General features: G+C 46.8%; 1 protein-coding gene and 1 pseudogene across 2 annotated transcripts; one reads left to right on the top strand and one right to left on the bottom strand.

Moving 5' to 3' along the window:
- Window positions 1-7,140: 7,140 nt before the first annotated feature.
- MCL1 (MCL1 apoptosis regulator, BCL2 family member) lies at window positions 7,141-13,839 on the bottom strand. Of its 2 annotated transcripts, XM_016926498.3 has the most exons (3): window positions 11,441-13,839; window positions 10,842-11,089; window positions 7,141-10,086 (listed from the first exon to the last, which is right to left on the bottom strand). In XM_016926498.3, exons 1-3 carry the CDS (start codon window positions 12,126-12,128, stop codon window positions 9,970-9,972), a joined length of 1,053 nt encoding a protein of 350 aa, XP_016781987.1. In that variant the 5' UTR covers window positions 12,129-13,839; the 3' UTR covers window positions 7,141-9,969. The 2 variants fall into 2 exon arrangements, with proteins under 2 accessions (XP_016781987.1, XP_016781991.1); XM_016926502.3 differs by lacking the exon at window positions 10,842-11,089 and having other exon boundaries at window positions 11,441-12,246.
- A 91-nt stretch (window positions 13,840-13,930) lies between these two features.
- Window positions 13,931-21,801, top strand: LOC129137635 (eukaryotic translation initiation factor 3 subunit F-like; annotated as a pseudogene).
- Window positions 21,802-23,670: the final 1,869 nt, after the last annotated feature.

Here is a 23,670-nt window from a genome sequence, read left to right as displayed (position 1 = left end):
AGCCACCGTGACTGGTCAAATTTTTCTTTAATACAGTAGCACTGATACATCTTTCATGGTTCATGATGGGGAAAGGAAGATACAGCGACTTCCATCCTGTTTCATACCTGACCCCAACTACCCAGCTTTGAAGTGGGGCAAGGGGCAAGGAAGCAGGTAGCCCAGCACTCCTCCCCGCCATCACCAGGCTCCTCTGCAGAGCTGTTGTTCCTTAAAGCTGACAACAAGCCACCTCATTTCAAAACACACACACACAACCTCATTTTGACACGAAGTTGTTTCCCTCTTTCTGTTTCTCTGCTTTGCCTCATGAGGGATTTCTGAGAAATGAAAAAAAGTCACCTCCCACAGCCGCAGCCTGCAGTTTTGTTTTTTGGTTTTGTTTTTACAGATGAAGAAGAGGGGGGTGGAGGAAAGGAGTATACCGCTTAAGCATCTAGTATTAATCCAAAACTCTGCAAAGTAAGAGAAATGCTCTTCCCATAGCCCTTCACCTGAGGTGTGCCCCACTTTCCTTAGATCTGGGCTCTCATGCAAAAGGAAATAAACAAGGTATCCTCCCCTCAGGAAAGTTCAGTAACAAAGCAGTGAAACCGAACAGCTGCTCCCTTGCAGCAGGCCAGCTGTCTCCCCTCCCCCGATTTCCACCAAGGGCCGGAGACGGTGGGAACTGCTCCAGGCAACCTAAAGGATGGCGTTGTGAGCTGAGAAAGGCAGGCCTGATAGATCTGGGCATAGGAGCTTCAGGAATAAAATGCATGTGAATGCGGTGTTTCCCAGGGAGAATTAACCGCATTCTCGCCTTCAAATCTGAATACCTGAGAGTCATAACCAGCCCAGTAGGGTAGACTATGAAATGTATAGCAAAATTTTCAAAACCAGCTCCTCCTACCAGACAAGAAAATTAACATTTTTAAGGGCACAGAACTGAAAGCATTTTTACTGAAATCTAATCCAGGATGAAACCTAACAGTTAAACATTCTTTTCCTTCTCTGCTTCTTTGGCTCTCTATCCCAGCACACCTTGTCCCAGGCTAACTTGAGTAAACATACACATGTGACCACATGAGGGCGGGAAGAACACCAAGTGGGGGTGGTGAAATTCTGAATGGAATGCAGCCCCAGCTAGTTAGGGAGCCCCGGGCTGAGACCTCTGGAACTGGCAGTAGACTTACACAGGCAAAGAAGCCAAAACAATGAGCTCATGGGCAAGAATGCAGCCTGTGGGGAAGTCTGGGCAGCTAGAGCAAACTGGTTTTTTGAATCAGGATGGGAATAGCAATAGTTGAGTCTCCCACGGGAACAGATCAGGGAGAGTGGAAGCCACCATTCAGTATCTTAGGGTTCCAGTTAAATAACTTTTGGAAGCTCTTATTAAAATTCTGTTCTGCAGACAGCATAGTGCTCTTAGGCAAAACCTTGGTTCCTTTCCCTGACTATGTAAAACCTAGAGGGTGAAGGACCAGTGAGGCTCCAGTGACCTACCTTAGGTGATGCTCTTAAAAGAGCAACTTTATTCAAACCAGGCCTGCCAATGCCAACTCCTTCAGTCTAGATCCAAAGATGGCTATGATCCTGAGATTGTGTGTTTAGGGTCACCACTTTAACATGATACAGGAAGCAATTGAGTCTTTTCTACTTCCTAAACACAGTCCATCCAGTCGTGTGTCATTTATACCCAGTGCAGACTTATTTAGACCAAAGAGCCTTTTTTTCCTACCAGTGTTTTCCAAATTTTATCTTAAGAGGCAGGGTCTTGTTATGTTGCCCATGCTGGAGAGCAGTGGCTATTCACAGGTGCAATTCTACTATTGAGGAGCACAGGAGTTTTAACCAGCTCTATTTCCAACCTAGGCAGGTTCACCCCTCCTTAGGCAACCTGATGGTCCCCCACTCCCAAGAAGTCACCATATTGATGCAGAACTTAGCGTGAACACCAGATCAACGTAGCACACTATAGCCCTGAACTCCGGGGCTCAAGTGATTCTTCTGCCTTAGCCTCCAGAATATCTGGGACTATAGGTACGTACAACTGTGCCTGGCCAAATTTTTTTTTTTTTTTGAGATGGAGTCTCGCTCTGTCACCCAGGCTGGAGTGCAGTGGTGTGATCATGACTCACTGCAGCCTCTGCCTCCCGGGTTCAAGTGATTCTGGTGCCTCAGCCTCCCGAGTAGCTGGGACTACAGGAATAAGCCACCACGCCCAGCTAATTTTTTTGTATTTTTAGTAGAGATGGGGTTTCGCCATGTTGGCCAGGCTATCCTCGAACTCCTGACCTCAGGTGATCTGCCTACCTCGGCCTCCCAAAGTGCTGGGATTACAGGCATGAGCCGCCTCACCTGGCTCTAATATTTTTATATAAGGCCTGAGATGGGAAAAACTGAGGACATACAGTATTCACTGACCAAGAGCGGCGAGCGGAGAAAGAAGGCAGGGAAGGAAGATGGAATAAGAAAATTACCTACACAGTCCATCCCTGCTTCTCCCATCTCCATACACCCAGAGGGTCTTTCCCAATTCCATGCTTTGGTACGTGTTTCTTACTCATCTTTTTTTTTTGAGTCTCATTCTGTTGCCCAGGCTGGAGTGCAGTGGCATGATCTCGGATCACTGCAGCCTCCACCTCCCGGGCTCAAGTGATTCTCCGGCCTCAGCCCCCCAAGAAGCTAGGATTACAGGTGTGCACCATTACGCTCATCAAATTTTTGTGTTTTTAGTAGAGACGGGGTTTTGCCATGTTGGCCACACTGGTGACCTCGGGTGATCTACCCACCTCAGCCTCTCCAAGTGCTGGGATTACAGGTATGAGCCACCGTGCCCAGCCTCGTTACTCATCTTTTAAGGTCCAACCTCACATTTCTTATGAAGCCTTCTTTACCACCCTCTACGTCTAGAAGTTGTCACCCTGCTTTTTCCCAACCCTATAATGCTTTGTACAGTGCCTTCTAATTATTTCTGTCCATGTCTATGACTCTTACTAGATTGTAAACTTTGTGTGTGTGTGTTTCTTTTTTTTTTAAAGACAGGGTCTCACTCTATTGCCTGGGCTGGAGTGCAGTGGCACAATTTCAGCTCACTGCAACCTCGACTTCGTAAGCTCAAGCGCTTCTCCCACCTCAGCCTCCCCAGTGGCTGGGACCACAGGCACGTGCTACTATGCCAAGCTAATTTTTTTTATGTTTTATAGAGATGGAGTTTCACCATATTGCCTGGGCTGGTCTCAAACTCCTGGGTTTAAGCAATCTGCCTGCCTTAGCCTCCCAAAGTGCTGGGATTACAGGCATGAGCCACTGCACCCAGCTAATCACAAACTTTAACATCTAGCCACATTTGCATTCTCATTATGGGATTCGTTATGCATAAATTCTTTAGCATGCATCTCCTAAAAACAAGGTATAATACTCAAGAAATTTAACATCGATACAGTAGTAACATACAATCCATAAATTTCCGCAAATGTCCCCATGTCCTTTATAGCTTTTTGACATGTGTAGTTAGTTGTCATGTTTCTTTTGAACTATTCCCCAATCTTTTTTTGAGTTTTTTTTTTTTTTTTTTTTTTTGAGACAGAGTCTTGCTCTGTCTCCCAGGCTGGAGTGCAGGGGCCCAATCTCAGCTCACTGCAACCTCGGCCTCCCGGGTTTAAGCAATTCTTCTGCCTCAGCCTCCCAAGTAGCTGGGACTACAGGAGTCCACCACCACACCTGGCTAATTTTTCTATTTTTACTAGAGACGGAGCTTCACCATATTGGCCAGGCGGGCCTCGAACTCCTGACATTGTGATCCGCCCGCCTTGGCCTCCCAAAGTGCTGGGATTACAGGCGTGAGCCACCGCACCCGGCCTCTTTTTTTGAGTTTCTTAAGGGGAAGAATGATCTCTTTATAATTCCATTATCTAACAGTTCATGATACATAATAAGCAGTCTACTGTCATGTAATAGAAAAATGAAGACACTCTCAACATCTGGCTGCCTAGAGCTCCTGCTAAATAGATAAGCCTGGGCAATATAGCAAGACCCCATCTCTATGAACAAAACAAAACAAAACACAAGGCATGGATGGTGAGGTACCTGTACCAGCTACTTTGGAGGTTGAGGTGGGAGTATTGCTTGAGCACAGGAGTTCAAGGCTGCAGTGAACCGTGATAGTCCCACTGCACTGCAGCCTGGGCAATAGAGTGAGACCCCACCTCTTAAAAAAAAAAAATCCCAGCTTACCTCAATGTTGAAGATTTCTCATTTCCCAATGGAAAATAACTATTATTCTATGCAGGTCAAGAAGGGAACTGCAAATTAGAAACCAAGTATAGTGTGGGAACAAAAGCTTGCTACGTATATCCTTTTTCTACTTCCCAAGAATTATTAGTAAAGGACACCAAATTTTCGGAGGTGTTTTTTTTGAGATGGAGTCTCGCTCTGTCGCCAGGCTGGAGTGCAGTGGTGTGATTTTGGCTCACTGCAATCTGGGACTACAGGCGCATGACCCCATGCCCAGCTAATTTTTGTATTTTTAGTAGAGACAGGGTTTCACCATGTTGGCCAAGCTGGTCTCAAATTCCTGACTTCGGGTGATCTGCCCGCCTTGGGCTCCCAAAGTGCTATTACAGGCATAAGCCACCGCCCCTGGCCTTTTTTTTTTTTTTTTTTTTTTGTGAGAGGAAGTCTCGCTCTGTCACCCAGACTGGAGTGCAGTGGCATGATCTTGGCTCACTGCAACCTCCACCTCCTGGGTTCAAGCAATTCTCCTGCCTCAGCCTCCTGAATAGGTGGGACTACTGGTGCCCGCCACCAGTAGTGGCGTTTAACCGTGTTGGCCAGGCTGGTCTCAAACTTCTGACCTCAAGTGATCCCTCCGCCTTGGCCTCCCAAAGTGCTGGGATTACAGGTGTGAGTCACCGTGCCCTTTTTTTTTTTTTTGAGACAGCGTCTGGCTCTGTCGCCCAGGCCCCGGAGTGCAATGGCATGATCTCAGCTCACTGCAACCTCCGCCTCCCGGGTTCAAGCGATTCTCCTGCCTCAGCCTCCTGAGTAGCTGGGACTACAGGTGCCCGCCACCACGCCCAGGTGATTTTTATATTTTTTATATAGAAACGGGGTTTCACCATGTTGGCCAGGATGGTCTCAATCCCTTGACCTCATGATCCGCCCGCCTCAGCCTCCCAAAGTGCTGGGATTACAGGCCTGAGCCACAGCGCCCGACCCTGAGAGCTGTTTCTTAATCTGCCTGGAGGAAAATCCCCAGCCCCCAACTTTCCACATACTTCATATAGATAACACTGTAACAACTTTGAAACTAAGAGGGAGAGAATTAAGTTTTCAAATTTGAAATTGAGAAGCCTTTGAAGAGTGGCAGCGTTCTAGAAACAGTTCCATGATTGAACAAGTGAAGCAAAAAACTAGGATAGAGACTCAACTGACCATCTGAACTCCAGGAATTAATAGCCAGTGCTTTGGGCATCTGGCTGGAGCCATGGTACGCACCAGTTGTACAAGTTATTTCATTTTAATTTTGTAAAAAAAAATCCTTCGGCTGTCACAACTGTTTTAAATAAAAATTTTGTGAAAAAACAGTATGAAGACCTTGCTCTAGATACAGAACAGGAACTGAGAAAGTCTGGTTGTGTCAAATAAAGCAAAGTGTTGATAATTCTGACTACTGATTAAGATTACCCAGTTACTATTAAATCCAAGCTTTTAAGGTGCTGAGCAAAGGAATACTGTACCAGAAATGGCTTCACATCATAGCACGTCAACGGGAGCAATAGCACTAACTTAACTCAGGCCAAGACTTGGGCTTGGGTCCTCTGTGGCTGCTACTCTCCTACCACACCTTTGCTTGGGAGTGCACTTACACAGCTTTCTTTGTAATGATACAAAAAGTTGCTGCCTTTTGGTAGTTAGGCTCCAGAAAGGGGCTTCCAAACCAAAATGCACTTTTAAATAGAAATGCAACTGACTGCAGGGAGGCACAGAATCCTGATTGCCTGATTAGCATATGATGCTCAGGGCTTAAAACCAAGTATGCAAACCTCACATTTGCACATTTCCATGGTGATTCAGCTCACTTTCAAGGTAGCTGAAAATAAAGGCAGGATAGGGGTTTTTGAAATTGACTGGCTTCTTTTTACCTCCTTTTGGAAAGCAGAAGGGGAAAAGCACTGCTGCCAAGAACTTCATCAAAACTCTTTAACTTTAGGTATTATTTAGGTGTTATGATAGAGTAACTGCTGTACAGTACCCTCTTACCTCAAGATCAAGGCTGGGCGCAGTGGCTCAGGTCTGTAATCCCAGCACTTCGGCTGAGGCGAGTGGATCACTGAGGTCAGGACTTCAAGACCAGCCTGACCAACATGGCAAAACCCCGTCTCTACCAAAAATAGAAAAATTAGCCGGGCATGGTGGCGGGCACCTGTAATCCCAGCTACTCGGGAGGCTGAGGTTGCAGTGAGCCGAGATTGCGCCACTGCACTCTAGCCTGGGCAACAGAGTGAGACTGTGCCTCAAAACAAAACAAAACAAAACATACCAACACCTGGTGATTCAAAAAAAATCAAGACAGAGGCTGGGTGCGATGGCTCACGCCTGTAATCCCGGCACTCTGGGAGGCAGAGGTGGGCAGATCACCTGAGGTCGGGAGTTCGAGACCACCCTGACCAACACGGAGAAACCCCATCTCTACTAAAAATACAAAATTAGCTGGGTGTGGTGGCGCATGCCTGTATTCCCAGCTACTCGAGAGGCTGACGCAGGAGAATCATTTAAACCCGGGAGGCGGAGGTTGCGGTGAGCGGAGATCGTGCCATTGCACTCCAGCCTGGACAACAAGAGCAAAACTCCATCTCAAAAAAAAATAATAAATAAAGACAGAAATTTTGATTTTAAGGAGGTTTTTGATTTTTTTACTTGGAGGTTTAAGAACTCCTCTAAGTACAGCAGTAATATATTTAATTAAAAACCCAACACCTCTAATTTGAATTGAAGAAAGGAACTGTCCTTTGCTCTAAGGCAAATCAGCTTTGTGAGGCTTTTGCTTTGAATTCACCTATACATATTTGCTCAGCTGACTTCTCTAAAATGTTTGCCTAAGAGAGGGAAGGAAAAAGAGGCGTCGATGAGAAAAGACCCATATCACACCCTGTATTTGAATAAAAGATTTATTTTTTTTTCTCAGGAAAAACAGAAAGTTAGGGAAACACACTACATTTGACAACCAACATTAATTTGTAGTTGGTCCTAACCCTTCCTGGCACAGCTATCAAAAGTACAGCTGTTTAACCAGAACCAAGGTGTTCACCCCCCACAGAATGTACATGAACACTAAAGGACTGCATGTTTTTCCCTGAGAGAAGCGTAAGACAAACAGAAGTCAAAAAGTAGTCACTGGGAGCGCCATCCTTCTAAGCAAATCCTCCTTTTCCCTTTTGGAGGATTTGCCCGAACTACGTAGCCAGTCAGCACTTAGACCACCTGCCTCCTCCTCCCCCTATAAACCCACCACTCCCCTCCTCCTTTCCCAAACCACTTGGGGTGTCCTAAGCCCTCACTGCCCCAAGCCCAAAATATCAACTAAGATCCTTGTCTGTATTTCCACAGTCATACCTAATGAATTGGGAAGTGGGGCCCCTAAAAACCAATTCACATCTATGCACTTGTTTCCACTGGATTTGGCAGACAGGCTTTTTTAGTTACCGTAACCAGATCTTAAGATTAATTAAAAACTACATAAAGTGCTTTTAGGTCCTTAGAGATACATGATATAAATAAGTGGCTTATGATCAAGAACGATAAATACATAGGTAAAAATAGCTCTAGCAAAGATGACCTTATGGCTCTGAGATGGGCAGGCAGGGCAATTCTTCCCCATTACATTCTTAGTCATCTTATTCATACCTATTTTTAAATGGAGTCCACAGACTAAAGGTCATGTTCCGAGACTGAAGCTTTCAAATGACCCTAGTTCCAATATAGACACTTCCTTCAGTTTATCAGTAGCTTTTAAACTCTGAGGTTTAACACAGCTCACCTCTTTCTGTAAATTTAAGTGAACATACTCCTATACAAAGGAAACTTTAGAGAAAGCCTCATAAAATGTTCTTTCCTCTGAAAATTCCTGAGGGGACTTTTGACACATTTCCCCCAAAGACAGGATAAAACAATAGTTGAAAAGATACCAGTCCAAGGAAAAGGGACTTCCTCCCACCTCTCAATGACTGTTAGTGTCACAGCACCCATGGTATTACCACCTGCTAACAGGATAAAGTTCGTGAAAGATGAAAGGTCTGTGGACTCTTGGTGGGGAGGGAGGGTCACTCAGGTTTCCAGCAGGGGTTTCACAGTGCCAAAATCTAAAAGGGCTAGGAAGAGTTCAGGGATGGCAGGGGAAAGCTGTAGGAATTGATATAAATATCTGTAGAGGGAGCAGAACAAGCAGCAATTTCAAGGAAGGACAGGAAATAAAAGGTTAAGTCTGATAGAACAAACATCAAGACTGAAATCCAAAGATGCCAATGCAAAAATTTGCAACAAGGTTTGGGAATCATTAACAGAAACAAAACAGTAAGTATTTGCTTTATTGACATACTGGGCTTAGACCTGTGTGTGTAACAAGCAAGCCTAATAATAGCACCATGGTTAGACTAGCCTGCTTTTCCAAGCCATCATTTTATAATTTATTAAGCAAACAAGGGATCAAATGTCTCTCCATCCACCTGATGTGATCTTTTTATATGCACACAGCTAATGAGTTCCATTCTGCTGAAAATCTTTTAGTAAAAGCTTTAAAGATGAGCTCATGAATTCACTTTAAATTTCACCAGTTAAATTAGGTCAAATGGAAGGAACTCAAATGAGTATTGCCCAATCAGAGCCCATTATTTGTAAGTCATCAGTAACCTCAAAACTCCACTTAGACCTAATTATTGAAAACTTGCATACAATGAAGTGAAAGAATTTCCATTCATCAACCTCTCAATCCCAGGTTTTCAAAGAAAAATCTATCTAAGGAATACTTACCAAATCAGATAAGAAAATTTAAACCTGCATAGTTAATCAATCAGATTTGTTCCACTACAACCAGTCTGCATACAGTTACACATCAATTCGTTCTGTATACACTCTAGAACTGAACAGAACAAAGTTTAGCATAGAAAAGCTGTAAGAAACAGGTTCCTAATTACGGAAGTTGCAAAGTTCAAAAGGGTATGAAAAAAACTAATGTAAATTCGATACTTCCTTCGTTTCAAAGAAATAGACTTTCTGTAAAAATATATACAATTTTTACAAATACATTTACAAGTTGTCTTAAGAATTGAGGATATCCATATTCATAACTAATTACTGAGCCTTCCGTCAAGTATTATTGGTGATAAACTAGGCTAATAAAGTAAGAATCATGGAAACCAAGCCAAAGCATAACAGGTATAAAAGTCCTGAACACTTGGACTTTCTATTTCAAGAAGTATACTGGGAAAGCTAATTAGAGAGAGGAAAAGCTTCCCTTGTACAGTACTGAGGCTTACAGTCATAGTTCTATTACTTGTAGCTTTTACACAGGTCACTGGCATTGTTAGTGCTTCTCTTAACACTACAGTAAATTAATGAATTCGGCGGGTAATCAATTCTATGACTTGCCTGGCTACTGGCCACTTTCCTGTTCTCAATAAGGAAATTAAGTCTTTCCACCCTACCATCTTCACTAAATCTAAAAGTCCTCTTCCATAGCTTCCCAAACAAAGTTTGTTTGTTGCTGAAACTGAACTTTGCTTCTTTCAGACAGTGACTCTTCAATCAATGGGGAGCACTCTTCCCATGTATTTATTCTTGTTAGCCATAATCCTCTTGCCACTTGCTTTTCTGGCTAGGTTGCTAGGGTGCAACTCTAGGAAGTTACAGCTTGGAGTCCAACTGCACAAACTGGTTTTGGTGGTGGTGGTGGTTGGTTAAAAGTCAACTATTGCACTTACAGTAAGGCTATCTTATTAGATATGCCAAACCAGCTCCTACTCCAGCAACACCTGCAAAAGCCAGCAGCACATTCCTGATGCCACCTTCTAGGTCCTCTACATGGAAGAACTCCACAAACCCATCCTAGAAAACAAAAAAGAAAAGCACATTTTCAAGTATGGGTTTCTGCTCTCTTAACAACACTACTACCAGAGAGAAGGTAAATTAAAATATCTAAGGTTTCCCCCTAAAGCAATAGTAAACCAATTATTATTCACCCCGGGGCAAAAAAAGAAAATAAGTTCTTCAGTTTCTTAAGCGGGCACCCATGATAGTTAAACTTCATTTTACGGTACTATCTTGGTCTTATTAGGATTTATCCTAACAAAGGGACTTCCAGAGTTCCCATGAGGTAAAAGACGAAAACCCTTATTCTCAAATCTCCACCACCTAATATTTCAGTAACACCTCAACTGCGCAGATCAGTTTTTCTCAACGTAGTTAAATACATCCTGCATCAGATCTGGGTTTCTGTTTAAAACGCAGGCTCCACCCCATATCTTCTCTATTAAAACAGGGAGCGCCTTAGGAATTAATTCAGCTATCCTCCCCCGGTGACTTATTTTTTCATGCTTTGAATCCACTGAAGAGTATTCAACTGAATTGGAACAAAAAATAGCCTAGAGAAAACCAAGATTTTTGATACAATTCAAGACCGCCATACCACTATCTCTAAGGATCCACTACTTAAATCAACATCAAATAAACAATGGTCCTTTAGTTAGAGCCTGCAAACAGCCGTGCGTCATAAAAACCTTTAGATATCCCCACCTCTCTAAAAAAAAATCCTTCATTCTACTTCCACTCCAAGGCCCCTTTCATCCTTAAGGCAAACTTACCCAGCCTCTTTGTTTAACTAGCCAGTCCCGTTTTGTCCTTACGAGAACGTCTGTGATACTTTCTGCTAATGGTTCGATGCAGCTTTCTTGGTTTATGGTCTTCAAGTGTTTAGCCACAAAGGCACCAAAAGAAATGAGAGTCACAATCCTGCCCCAGTTTGTTACGCCGTCGCTGAAAACATGGATCATCACTCGAGACAACGATTTCACATCGTCTTCGTTTTTGATGTCCAGTTTCCGAAGCATGCCTGAGGAAGAAAAGCATGCAGGTCCTCACGGCCTCCTTTGTCTAAACCGGCGCAAGATTCGCCTGCCCACCCGCGGCGGGAAAGTCGCTACTGGGATTTACAGAACTCAGGTTGACCCCACTTGAAATTGACATCCCACCCTTTCCGGTCTTTGAACAAGAGCTGCCATTTCCAAAAGAATCAAGATGGGCGGAAACAATGACTCATGGCCAGAATATTCTGGCTTCAAGAATAGGATGAGACACGTTTCAACACTGACTCGTTTCGGTTTCCAACCCACCCTTGGCGGGTGAGTCCGGGGAGAGATGGAAAAAAGGGAGTGAGGCCTTGGCGATTAATGAACCCCCTTACCTTGGAAGGCCGTCTCATGGTTGCGCTGCACGCCATCCCCAACCCGTCGTAAGGTCTCCAGCGCCTTCCTGCTGGTGGCCCCAGACCTGCCCATTGGCTTTGTGTCCTTGGCGCCGGTGGCCTGCTCCCGAAGGTACCGAGAGATAATCTCCAGGGACTGCCGGTACAACTCGTCCTCCTCCTCCTCTGCTGGCGGCGGCGTCGAGGGTAGTGACCCGTCCGTACTGGTGTTATTACCAGATTCCCCGACCAACTCCAGCAGAGGCAGGACAGCCGGCCGCTTCCCGAGAGGCTCCGGCTCGTACCCGTCCAGCTCCTCTTCGGGCGACATGATGGCGTCGGCGGCCGGGGCTTCCATCTCCTCAAGCGGCGCCGCGCGGCGGGTGGGCGCGAAGAAAAGCAGCCTCGCGGGGGTCGCGGTGACGTCGGGGACCTCGGCGCCAATGGGCGGCGGCCGCGCGACCCTCCGGGAGTCTGGCGTGAGGGTGGACGGGGGGCTTGCGCCAGCGCTTCCGCCAATCACCGCGCCGGCCTCCCCTCCCCCTATCTCTCGCCGGGCCGAGGCCTCCTTCTCCGTAGCCAAAAGTCGCCCTCCCGGAGGGGTGGCGCCGCCGCTGCCGGCCCCCAAGCCGGCCCCCCCACAGTAGAGGTTGAGTCCGATTACCGCGTTTCTTTTGAGGCCAAACATTGCCAGTCGCCGCCGCCGCCTGGCTGAGAAAACTGGGGAAGACCCCGACTCCTTACTGGAAGGAAGCGGAAGTGAGAAGTGGCGAGCAGCTCCTTTATCACGGTTTTAGGGCGGCCAGTCCTACGGGGTGGCGCCAGCGAACTCTTATTTTTTTAAAAAAACTATTCCCATAAAAGGGGAAAGGGGCGGCAGCTTCCGGAGGGTTGCGCACGGCACCTACCGGCTGCCCGGCCGGGCCGGGGCGGGGCCGGGGCCGGGGCCTGAGCGGGGCCTTCCGGTCTTCGGAGGCTCTGAGTGCCGGTTACGTAACGGCGGCTCCGAGCGCCTGGGGTCCTCCCAGGCTCGAGCTCCTCCTGGGCTCGAGCTCTTTCCATGAGCACCTCGGGCCTTCTCGTGGCTACCTCTGTGCTTCCCTGAGACCTGATTTGCGAGCCCTTTTTGCTGGTTTTCGCCAGAGGTTTTTTACCAAATCAAAATTTCAACCATTGACTAACACAGGGGTTGAAGGAAGAAGACGGGGAAGTTCAGTGATGGATGGGAACAACAGTCTTAGATGATAGGGATAATTAAGAGGGCATAGTTGGGGACTTGTGGTTATTTTGCACAGCTCTCTACTCTCAGTCCAATGTTTGGAAATGAGGATGCTCCATGTGCTACCCTAAAGAACCATTTATGTAAGTGGACTAAACTAAAACTGCCACAGCTAAACTATTCCTGCCTCCCTGCTTGCTTCTCCCATCTCTGTTCCATAGTCTTTGGTGCTATTTACATATAGGCCTTAATCCATTAGCATCTCGTCTGAGAGTCTTGACACCATTTTTTGTTTGTTTTGAGACAGAGTCTAGCTCTGTTGCCCAGGCTGGAGTGCAGTGGGGCGATCTCGGCTCACTACAAGCTCCACTTCCCACGTTGAGACGATTCGGTACCTCAGCCTCCCGAGTAGCTGGGATTACAGGTGTGCGCCACCACATCTGGCTAGTTTTTGTATTTTTGGTAGAGATGGGGTTTTCACGATGTTGGCCAGGCTGGTCTCGAACTCATGGCCTCAAGTGACCCGCCTGTCTCAGCCTCCCAAAGTGCTGGGATTACAGCTGTGCGCCACCTCGCCCAGCTGATTCTTGTATTTTTAGTAGAGATGTGTTTCATGCGCGTCTGTGTGAAGACACCACCAAACAGGCTTTGTGTGAGCAACATGGCTGTTTATTTCACCTGGGTGCAGGCGGGCTGAGTCCGAAAAGAGAGTCAGCAAAGGGTGATGGATTATCATTAGTTCTTACAGGTTTTGGGACAGGTGGTGAAGTTGAGAGCAATGTTTTGCGGGCAGGGGTGGATCTCACAAAGTACATTCTCAAGGGTGGGGAGAATTACAAAGAACCTTCTTAAGGGTGGGGGAGATTACAAAGTACATTGATCAGTTCGGGTGGGGCAGAAACAAATCACAATGGTGGAATGTCATCAGTTAAGGCTATTTTTACTTCTTTTGTTGATCTTCAGTTACTTCAGGCCATCTGGATGTATACATGCAAGTCATAGGGGATGCGATGGCTTGGCTTGGGCTCAGAGGCCTGACAATGTGGTTTCACCATGTTGGCCAGGCTGGTCTCAAACTCCTGGCCTCAGGTGATCCACCTGCCTCAGCCTCTTAAAGTGCTGGGATTACAGGCATGAGTCACTGCACCCAGCTGACACCATTTATTTTTATACTGATAATAAGGCACATTTGACTCTAGAGGTTTGTAAAGCCCTTGAGAACAAGGATCTTCTTATATGCCATGTATGTTAGTTAACGTTAATTAAAGCAGCCTTTTTGTTAAAAGATCTGTAAAAATAATAGCTAAAATTCAAAAGCAAGGTGCTGAGAGACATAGGAAAGGTGAGCAAGCTCACTTTTTATTTATTTTTTTGAGATGAGGTCTTGCCCTGTCACCCAGGCTGGAGTGCAGTGGCACCATCAGTGCTCATTGCTGCCTCAACTTCCTGGGCTGAAGTGATCCCCCCACCACAGCCTCGCGAGTAGAGAGGAACACAGGTGCATGCCCCTATACTTGGCTAATTTTTTTATTTCTTGTAGAGATGGGGTATCACTATTTTGCCTAGGCCGGTCTTGAACTCCTGGACTCAGGTGATCCTCCTACCTTGGCCTCCCAAAGTGTTGGGATTACAGACCGGGCTCTGTGCCTCATGCCAGTAATCCCAGCACTTTGGGAGGCTGAGGTGGGTGGATCGCTTGAGCCCAGGAGTTTGAGACCAGCCTGGGAAACATGGCGAAACCCTGTCTCTACTAAAAACACAAAAATTAGATGGGTGTGGTGGTGCGCCTCTGTAATCCCAGCTACTCTGGAGGCTGAGACAGGAGAACTGCTTGAACCCAAGAGATGGAGGTTGCGGTGAGCCAAGATAGTGCCACTGCACTCCAGCCTGGGCAACAGAGCAAGACTCGGTCTCAAAAAATAATAATAATAATGAGGCCTGGCGCGGTGGCTCACACCTGCAATCCCAGCACTTTGGGAGGCCAAGGCAGGCGAATCATCTGAGGTCAGGAGTTTGAGACCAGCCCAACCAACATGGAGAAACTCCATCTCTACTAAAAATACAAAATTAGCCGGGCCGTGGTGGCACATGCCTGTAATCCCAGCTACTTGGAAGGCTGAGGCGGGAGAATCGCTCGAACCTGGGAGGCGGAGGTTGCGGTGAGCTGAGAGTGCGCCATTGCACTCCAGCCTGGACAACAAGAGCAAAACGCCATCTCAAAAATAAATAAATAAATAAATAAAGTGTTGGAATTATAGGCATGAGTCTCCCTCTTCGCCAAAAGTTCCTAATCCCCAAAATGTCACAGTTTAGTAAGGTGATACGGCGTCCATACCACCCATTTATGTTTTGGGCAGGACCTAGAACCATAGGGGTTTATAGTATGAGTGGCGAGGATAGAGCATTTTGTGGTTGTAGTGAATAAGAAATAGTTTCTCTATTTAAGGAATGTCTAATCTTGTACAGCAACTAACCATAATGTGAGATGGAATGTATGCTCTACACAAGGCATTAACAACTTCATTTTGGAGTTAAGAGGTTGGGAAATTCACTTTGGGCTGAGAGAGCTAGAGGAAAGTGTTATGGAGGAGGTAGCTTTGCTCTCATGCTTTATAAAGTAAAATTTTATCAGGTGGTAAAGTGGAAAGAGATTGAGGAAATAGGAGGAGCAATGATTTTTCCTTGTACAGAGGCTAAAAAAGGAAATGCAAGTTTCACTTTAAAATAAATTGCATTTTATTCATTATTTATTATTATTATTTTTTGAGACGGGTATCACCATGTTGCTCAGGCTGGAGTGCAGTGGTGCAGTCTCGGCTCACTGCAACCTTGACCTCCTGAGCTAAAGTGATACTCCTACCTCAGCTTCCCAAGTAGCTGGGACTACAGGCCAGCACCACCATGCCTGGCTAATTTTTGTGTTTTTTTGTAGAGATGGGGTTTCACCATGTTGTCCAGGCCAATCTCGAACTCCTGGCCTCAAGCCATCTGCCCTCCTTGGCCTCCCAAAGTGCTAGGATTATAGGCATGAGCCATTGCACCTGGCCCTATTTATTAGGAAACAAGTCTTGGTCGGGCATGGTGGCTCACGCCTGTAATCCCAGCACTTTGGGAGGCTGAGGCGGGCAGATCACGAGGTCAGGAGATCAAGACCATCCTGGCCAACACGGTGAAACCCCGTCTCTACTAAAAAAGAATACGAAAAATTAGCGGGGCATGGTGGCGGGTGCCTATAGTCCCAGCTACTCGGGAGGCTGATGCAGGAGAATGGCATGAATCCGGGGGGCAGAGCTTTCAGTGAGCCGAGATCGTGCCACTGCACTCCAGCCTGGGCAACAGAACGAGACTCTGTCTCAAAAAAAAAAAAAAAGAAAAGAAACAAAGTAACAAAGTCTTGCTATGTTATCCAGGATGGTCTACAACTCCTGTCCTCAAGGGATCCTCCCACCTGAGCCTCTTGAATAGCTGGGATTATAAGCATGAGCCACCACACCCAGTTACAAATACATTTTATTTTATTTTATTTTATTTTACTTATTATTTTTTTTTGAGATGGAGTCTTGCTCTGTTGCCCAGGCTGGAGTGCAGTGGCACAATCTCGGCTCACCACAACGTCCACCTCCTGGGTTCAAGCGTTTCTCCTGCCTCAGCCTCCCAAGTAGCTGGGACTACAGGTGTGCACCACCATGCCCGGCTAATTTTTGTATTTTTAGTAGAGACAGGGTTTCACTATGTTAGCCAGGCCGGTCTCAAACTCCTGACCTTGTGATCCACCTGCCTCAGCCTCCCAAAGTGCTGGGATTACAGATGTGAGCTGCTGCGCCCGGCCTTTTTTTTTTTTGAGATGGAGCCTTGCTCTGCTGTCCAGGTTGGAGTGCAATGGCGCGGTCTTGGCTCACTGCAACTTCCACCTCCCAGGTTCAAGCAATTCGGCCTCAGCCTCCTGCCATTACACCCAGCTAATTTTTGTTTTTTTTTTTTTTTTTTTGAGACAGAGTCTTGCTCTTTCACCCAGGCCGGACTGCCGTGGCGCTATCTCAGCTCACTGCAAGCTCCACCTCCCGGGTTCACGCCATTCTTCTGCCTCAGCCTCCCGAGTAGCTGGGACTACAGGCACCTGGCTAATTTTTTGTATTTTTAGTAGAGACAGGGTTTCACCGTGTTAGCCAAGATGGTCTCAATCTCCTGACCTCGTGATCCGCCCGCCTCGGCCTCCCAAAGTGCTGGGATTACAGGCGTGAGCCACCACGCCCGGCCTAATTTTTGTATTTTTAGTAGAGTTGGGGTTTCACCATGTTGGCCAGGCTGGTCTTGAACTCCTGACCTCATAATCCACCCGCTTCAGCCTCCCAAAGTGCTGGGATTACAGGCATGAGCCACCACGCCCAGCAGAGCCAGGGTTTTGCTCTGTCAAGGCTGAAGTACAGTGGTGCAATCATGGCTCACTGTAGCACTAAACATCTGAGCACCTCAGCCTCCCAAGTAGCTAGGACTACAGGCATGTACCATCACGTCCAGCTAATTTTTTAAAATTTATTTTTGGCAGAGATGGGGCCTCAGTGTTGCCCAGGCTAGTATAAACTCCTGGAGTCAAGCCATCCTCCTGTCTCGGCCTCCCAAAATGGGATTAAAGGCGTGAGCCATTGTGCCCAGCCTGATGTTCCTTTGTATAGCAACCTCTTCACCTCCTTTTCTGTCTTGAACCCACTCCTATGAAGCTTTGATTCTCACCACTGAAACTTGTCAAGGTTATCTATGACCTCTACATTGCCATGTCTCAGTGGTCAATTTGCAGGCCTCCTTATACTTCTCAGCAGTATTTGACTTGGTTGATCATTCTTGTGCGGAAACACTTTCTTCCTGTGCTTTTTAGGGTACCACACACTCCTGATTTTCCTTCTTCTATACTGGCTACTCTTCAATTTTGTTACTCTCTCTGGTTGTCCACTTGATGAGAGCACTTAATGTACTTCTCTTCGTAACCCCAGCCATGCCTGACCCGTGGCAGACACTCCACTGTTGAATGGATGAACCTGAATGTTTACCAACATGGGATATATAGAAAAGTGAGATGGTGGCCAGGCTGGGTACGGTGGCTCATGTTTGTAATCCCAGCAGTTTGGGAGGCTGAGGCGGGCGGATCATGAGGTCAGGAGATCGAGACCATCCTGGCCAACATGGTGAAACCCCATCTCTACTAAAAATACAAAAATTAGCTGGGCATGGTGGTGCGCGCCTGTAGTCCCAGCTACTCGGGAGACTGAGGCAGGAGAATCGCTTGAACCCAGCAGGCAGAGGTTGCAGTGAGCTGAGATCGCGCCACTGCACTCCAGCCTGGGGACAGAGTGAGACTCCGTCTCAAAAAAAAAAAAAAAGATGGGGACATACAATTGAGGCTTTGAAAGTCAAAGAGTTTTGAACTTTTCTAAGCAATTGGGAACCACTAAGCCCTAGAATACCATGATGCACGGTCTAATTTAGTTTCATTACTCTAATGGTGGGCTTTAGAATGGATTAAGGGAGAGAGAATTAGAGGCAAAGAAATAAATGTTGAGGCTACTGCAGTATGATAGTCACGAAATAATGTTAGGGCTGGGTGTGGTGGCTCACATCTGTAATCCCAGCACTTGGAGAGGCCGAGGTGAGAGGATTGCTTGAGCCCAGGAGTTCAAGACCAACCTAGGCAACATAGAAAGGCCCCATCTCTATTAAAAAAAAAAAAAAGGAAAAAAAGAAATAATGGTGACATGTAGTTGGGTGATGGCAGTAGAAATGGAAAAGATACATTTAGAGACACTGTGGAGCAGGGTCTATAGGCCTTGATGACTAAGAAGATAACATAACAGAGTGTAACATATCATCAGATAGACATCATATTATACAAGATCAGCAGGCAGACCACCTTCTAGACTCCTATGGACTGCCCTAGAGAACCAGTGTTCTCACCCTGTGCAGCAAGGAGGCAAGGAGTCAGCATGATCTCTTGGGAGGGCCTGTCCTCAGGGAATTTTAATTCACTTAGGTCTCCTGGTCCTTAGTATTAGTCAGTCATAGGAACCTCTGGGTTTGTCCACACTCCCTAAGAATGTCTCTTATTCTTAAGATAAATATCTTGGCCACAGTCCTGAACCTCAAAAAAAAAAAAAAAAATTGTTGGCCGGGTGCAGTGGCTCACGCCTGTAATCCCAGCACTTTGGGAGGCCAAGGTGGGCAGATCATGAGGTCAGGAGTTCAAGACCAGCCTGGCCAACATGGCAAACCCTGTCTCTACTAAAAATATAAAAATCAGCCAGACGTGTTGGCGCATACCTGTAATCCCAGCTACTAGTGAGGTTGAGGCAGGAGAATCGCTTGAACCTTGCAGGCGGAGGTTGCAGTGAGCCGAGATCGCGCCATTGCACTCCAGCCTGGGTGACAGAGCAAGACTCTGTTTAAAAAAAAAAAAAAAAAAAAAAGGGCGGGCACAGTCACTCAGCCTGTAAATCCCAGCACTGTGGGAGGCTGAGGTAGGAGGATCACCTGAGGTCAGGAGTTCAAGACCAGCCTGGCCAACATGGAGAAACCCTGTCTCAACTAAAAATACAAAAAAAATTAGCCAGGCCTGGTGGTGGGCGCCTGTAATCCCAGCTACTCAGGAGGCTGAGGTAGGAGAATCGCTTGAACCTGGGAGGCAGAGGTTGCGGTGAGCTGAGATCGCACCATTGCACTCCAGCTTGGGCAACAAAAGCGAAACTCCATCTCAGAAAATAATAATAATTAATATATAGCTTCTCTCTTGACAAGATGGCCACCCTGGCAGTACCAGCAAGTGTTCCTCCAGCTATGCCGGCCCCAGCCCTAATGGCAGTCTTAGCCTCGGTCCCAGCCCCAGCGCCAGCACTGGCTACAGCTCCAGCTCTGGCCACAACTCCAGCCTTATCTTCAGACCCTACAGCAACAGCAGCTATGACTGTGGCTATGACTGCAGCTCCGGGCCAGAACCCAGCCTCAGCGCAAGCTCCAGCGCAGACCCCAGTGCCTGCTCTGTCTGGTCCTGCCATCCCAGGACCCTTTCCCGGGGGCTGTGTGCTCAGGCTGCACCCTGTCATTTTGGCCTCCATAGTGGACAGCTAAGAGTGACGCAATGAGGGAGGTGCCCGAGTTATTGGGACCTCGTTGGGAATTGTCGACAAACACTCAGTGGAGGTCACCAATTAGTTTTCAGTGCCGCACAATGAGTCAGAAGATGAAGTGGCTGTTGACATGCAATTTGCTAAGAACATGTATGAACTGCATAAAAAATGAGCTCATCCTGGGCTGGTAGGCTACAGGCCATGACATCACAGAACACTCTGTGCTGATTCATAAGTACTACAGCCTGATGGCCCCCAACCCCATCCGCCTCACTGTGGTCAGAAGTCTCCAGAACCACTGCATGAGCATCAAACCCTATGTCAGTACTTTAATGGGTGTCCCTGGGAGGACCATGGGAGTGATGTTCACACCTCTGACAGTGATGTATGCATACTATGACACTGAATGCCTTGGAGTTGACCTGATTATGAAGACCTGTTTTAACCCCAGCTAAGGGATCCGACTCTCAAGTGACTTGCAGCAAGTAGGAGGGGCATCAGCTTGCATCCAGGATGTCCTAGGCACAGTGTTGCAATATGCAGAGGATGTACTGTCTGGAAAGATGTCAGCTGACAATACTGTGGACCACTTCTTAACAAGCCTGGTTAAGCAAGTATCCAAAATAGTTACCAGTGATTTCGAGAGCATGCTCAACAGCAACATCAAGGACCTGCTGATGGTGACCTACCTGGCCAATCTCACACAGTCATAGATTGCCCTCAATGAGAAACTTGTAAACCTGTGAATGGGCCCCAAGCAGTTCACCTGCCAGTCTAGATCTCAACCCCAGGACTCAGAATGAAGTGAGGGAGAAATGGGTTTTTTGTGGTCTTGAGTCACACTGAGACAGTGAACTGCTTGTGACTCTAATAAACATAGCCTACCTTTTGTAAAAATTAAAAAAAAAAAAGATATATATTTATATATACCACCGCGCCCGGCCCATGCCCTACTCTCTCATACTGTGCCGCCAGCACAGCACCTCCCATCACAACACCATAATCGATCATTTTTACATACTCAATCATATATAAGAATCCTGGCCAGGCACGGTGGCTCACGCCTGTAATCCCAGCACTTTGGGAGGCTGAGGCAGGAGGATCACGAGGTCAGGAGATCGAGACCATCCTGGCTAACACAGTGAAACCCCATCTCCACTAAAAATACAAAAAATTAGCCGGGTGTGGTGGGGTGTGGTGGCGGGCGCCTATAGTCCCAGCTACTCGAAAGGCTGAAGGAGGAGAATGGCATGAACCCGGGAGGTGGAGCTTGCAGTGAGCCGAGATTGTGCCACTACACTCCAGCCAGGGTGACAGAGCAAGACTCTGTCTCAAAAAAAAAAAAAAAAAAAAAGAATCCTTTGAAGCTTCCGCAAATTGGGAGCACATTTCCTCCTCAAAATATGTCTTTGTTTCAGAGAATTCATTTACATCATTTTTTTTTTCAAAACGGGAAAAAAATTAGGCCCCAGTGTAGGAACTAAGATGTACTCAATAGCTTTGTTCTCCAGGCTTTGGGAGCCTGAAATTGGACATACTTAATATCTCATGTTGCCTTCCCCTATCTTCTAGTTGAAAAACTATTTGTTCTTATCTCCATTGCCCCTCTTAATTACTCAACTCCTTTATTCCTTAGCCTGGTAAAGCAGTGTTTTTCTTTTTTTCCTTTTTAGGCCCTATATATAATTTGTGCTTTGGGAAGCTCTCAACTCTGCTGATAGAAATTTCTGGAACTATTGGGGCACCATGTTCTCTTCTCCTAACTTGAGGCTAATCTTTAGCCTTTAATCTCTAAGGTCTGTTTATGCCATATTCTTTTTTTTTTTTTTTTTTGAGATGGAGTCTTGCTCTGTCGCCCAGGCTGGAGTCCATAAGCGCAATCTCGGCTCACTGCAACCTCTGCCTCGCGGGTTGAGGCGATTCTCCTGCCTCAGCCACCTGAGTAGCTGGGATTACAGGCGCACGCCGCCAGAAATTTTTGTATTGTCAGTAGAGATGGCGTTTCACCATGTTGGCCAGGCTGGTTTCAAACTCCTGACCTCAAGTGATCCTCCCGCCTCGGCCTCCCAAAGTGCTGGGATTACAGGCGTGAGCCACCGCGCCCGGCCTATGCCCTACTACTGTGCCGACAGCACAGCATCTCCCATCACAACACCATAATCAATCATTTTTACATACTCAATCATTTTCACATATAAGATCATAGTTTGGCCAGGCGTGGTAGCTAACGCCTGTAATCCCAGAACTTTGGGAGGCCGAGGTGGGTGGATCACCTAAGGTCAGGAGTTCAAGACCAGCCTGGCCAACATGGTGAAACCCCATCTCTACTAAAAATACAAAAATTAGTTGGGCGTGGTGATGAGTGCCTGTAATCCCAGCTACTGGAGAGGCTGTGGCAGGAGAATTGCTTGAACTCGGGAGGCGGAGGTTGCAGTGAGCTGAGATTGTGCCACTGCACTCCAGCCTGGGTGATAGAGGAAGACTCCATCTCAAAGAAAAAAAAAAAAAAATCAGGCCCAAGTCTCCCCAGGTAACACTAGCATATAACTAGAGTTCAGTAGTCTCTCAGGAGGTGTGACAGACATTGCTACTTGTCTTAGCCAGTATTTATTTTTTAATTTTTTGAGACGGAGTCTCACTCTGTCGCCCAGGCTGGAGGGCAGTGGCGCGATCTCGGCTCACCACAAACTCCGCCTCCTGGATTCAAGCAATTCTCTGCCTCATCCTCCCAAGTAGCTGCGATTACAGGCACCTGCCACCACACCCAGCTAATTTTTGCATTTTTAGTAGAGACGGGGTTTCACCATGTTGGCCAGGCTGGTCGCGAACTCCTGACCTTGTGATCTGCCCACCTTGCCCTCCCAAAGTGCTGGGATTACAGGCATGAGCCACCATGCATGGCCTAATTTTTGTATTTTTAGTAGAGACGGGGTTTCACCAGCTTGGCCAGGCTGGTCTTGAACTCTTGACCTCATGATCCACCCGCCTTGGCCTCCCAAAGTGCTGAGATTACAGGTGTGAGCCACCGCGCCCAGCCGTCTTATTCAACATTTATCCTCCCTTTCTTCCTTTCTGACAGAACCCCATTTTTTTTTTCAGAATTACAATGTGCTTAGCTTTCCATGACTCCCTTGCCACCCTGAAAATGTTAATAAAACTTTGTCATGGGCGGGATGCAGTGGCTCACGCCTGTAATCCCAGCACTTTAGGAGGCTGTGGTGGGCAGATCACCTGAGGTCAGGAGTTTGAGACCAACCTGGCCAACATGGTGAAACCCATCTCTACTAAAAATACAAAAAAATTAGCTGGGCATAGTGGCAGGCACCTGTAATGCCAGCTACTCAGGACGCTGAGGCAGGAGAATTGTTTGTACCCGGGAGGTGGAGGTTGCAGTGAGCCGAGACCGCGCCATTGCACTCCAGCCTGGGCAACAAGAGCAAAACTCCATCTAAAAAAAAACAAAAACAAAAACAAAAAAATTAATTAATGAATTTTTTGAAGACAGAGTCTTGCTCTATCACTCAGGCTGGAGTGCAGTGGCACAACTACGGCTCACTGCAGCCTTGACCTCCTGGGCTCAAGTAATCCTCCTACCTCTGCCTCCCGAACAGCTGGTTCCACAGGGGTGCACCACCACACCTGGTTAAATTTTTTTATTTTTTGTAGAGACAGGGCCTCACTATGTTGTCCAGACTGGTGAAACAATCAGTCTTCTCACCTCAGCCTCTCAAAATGCTGGGATTACAGGTGTGTGAGCCACCTTGCCCCAGCCTATGCATGCAATTAATAGTTAAAAAAAAACATGGCTTTAAATAAAGTTCAACATCCATGCATGATTAAAACAAACAAACACACACCTGTCTGAGCATGGTGGCTCATGCATGTAATCTCAGCACTTT

This window comes from Pan troglodytes, chromosome 1, assembly GCF_028858775.2.
Source record: "Pan troglodytes isolate AG18354 chromosome 1, NHGRI_mPanTro3-v2.0_pri, whole genome shotgun sequence".
NCBI lineage: Eukaryota > Metazoa > Chordata > Mammalia > Primates > Hominidae > Pan > Pan troglodytes.
Note: the sequence above shows the minus strand (reverse complement) of the source record. Positions and strands in the feature narration are given on the sequence as shown.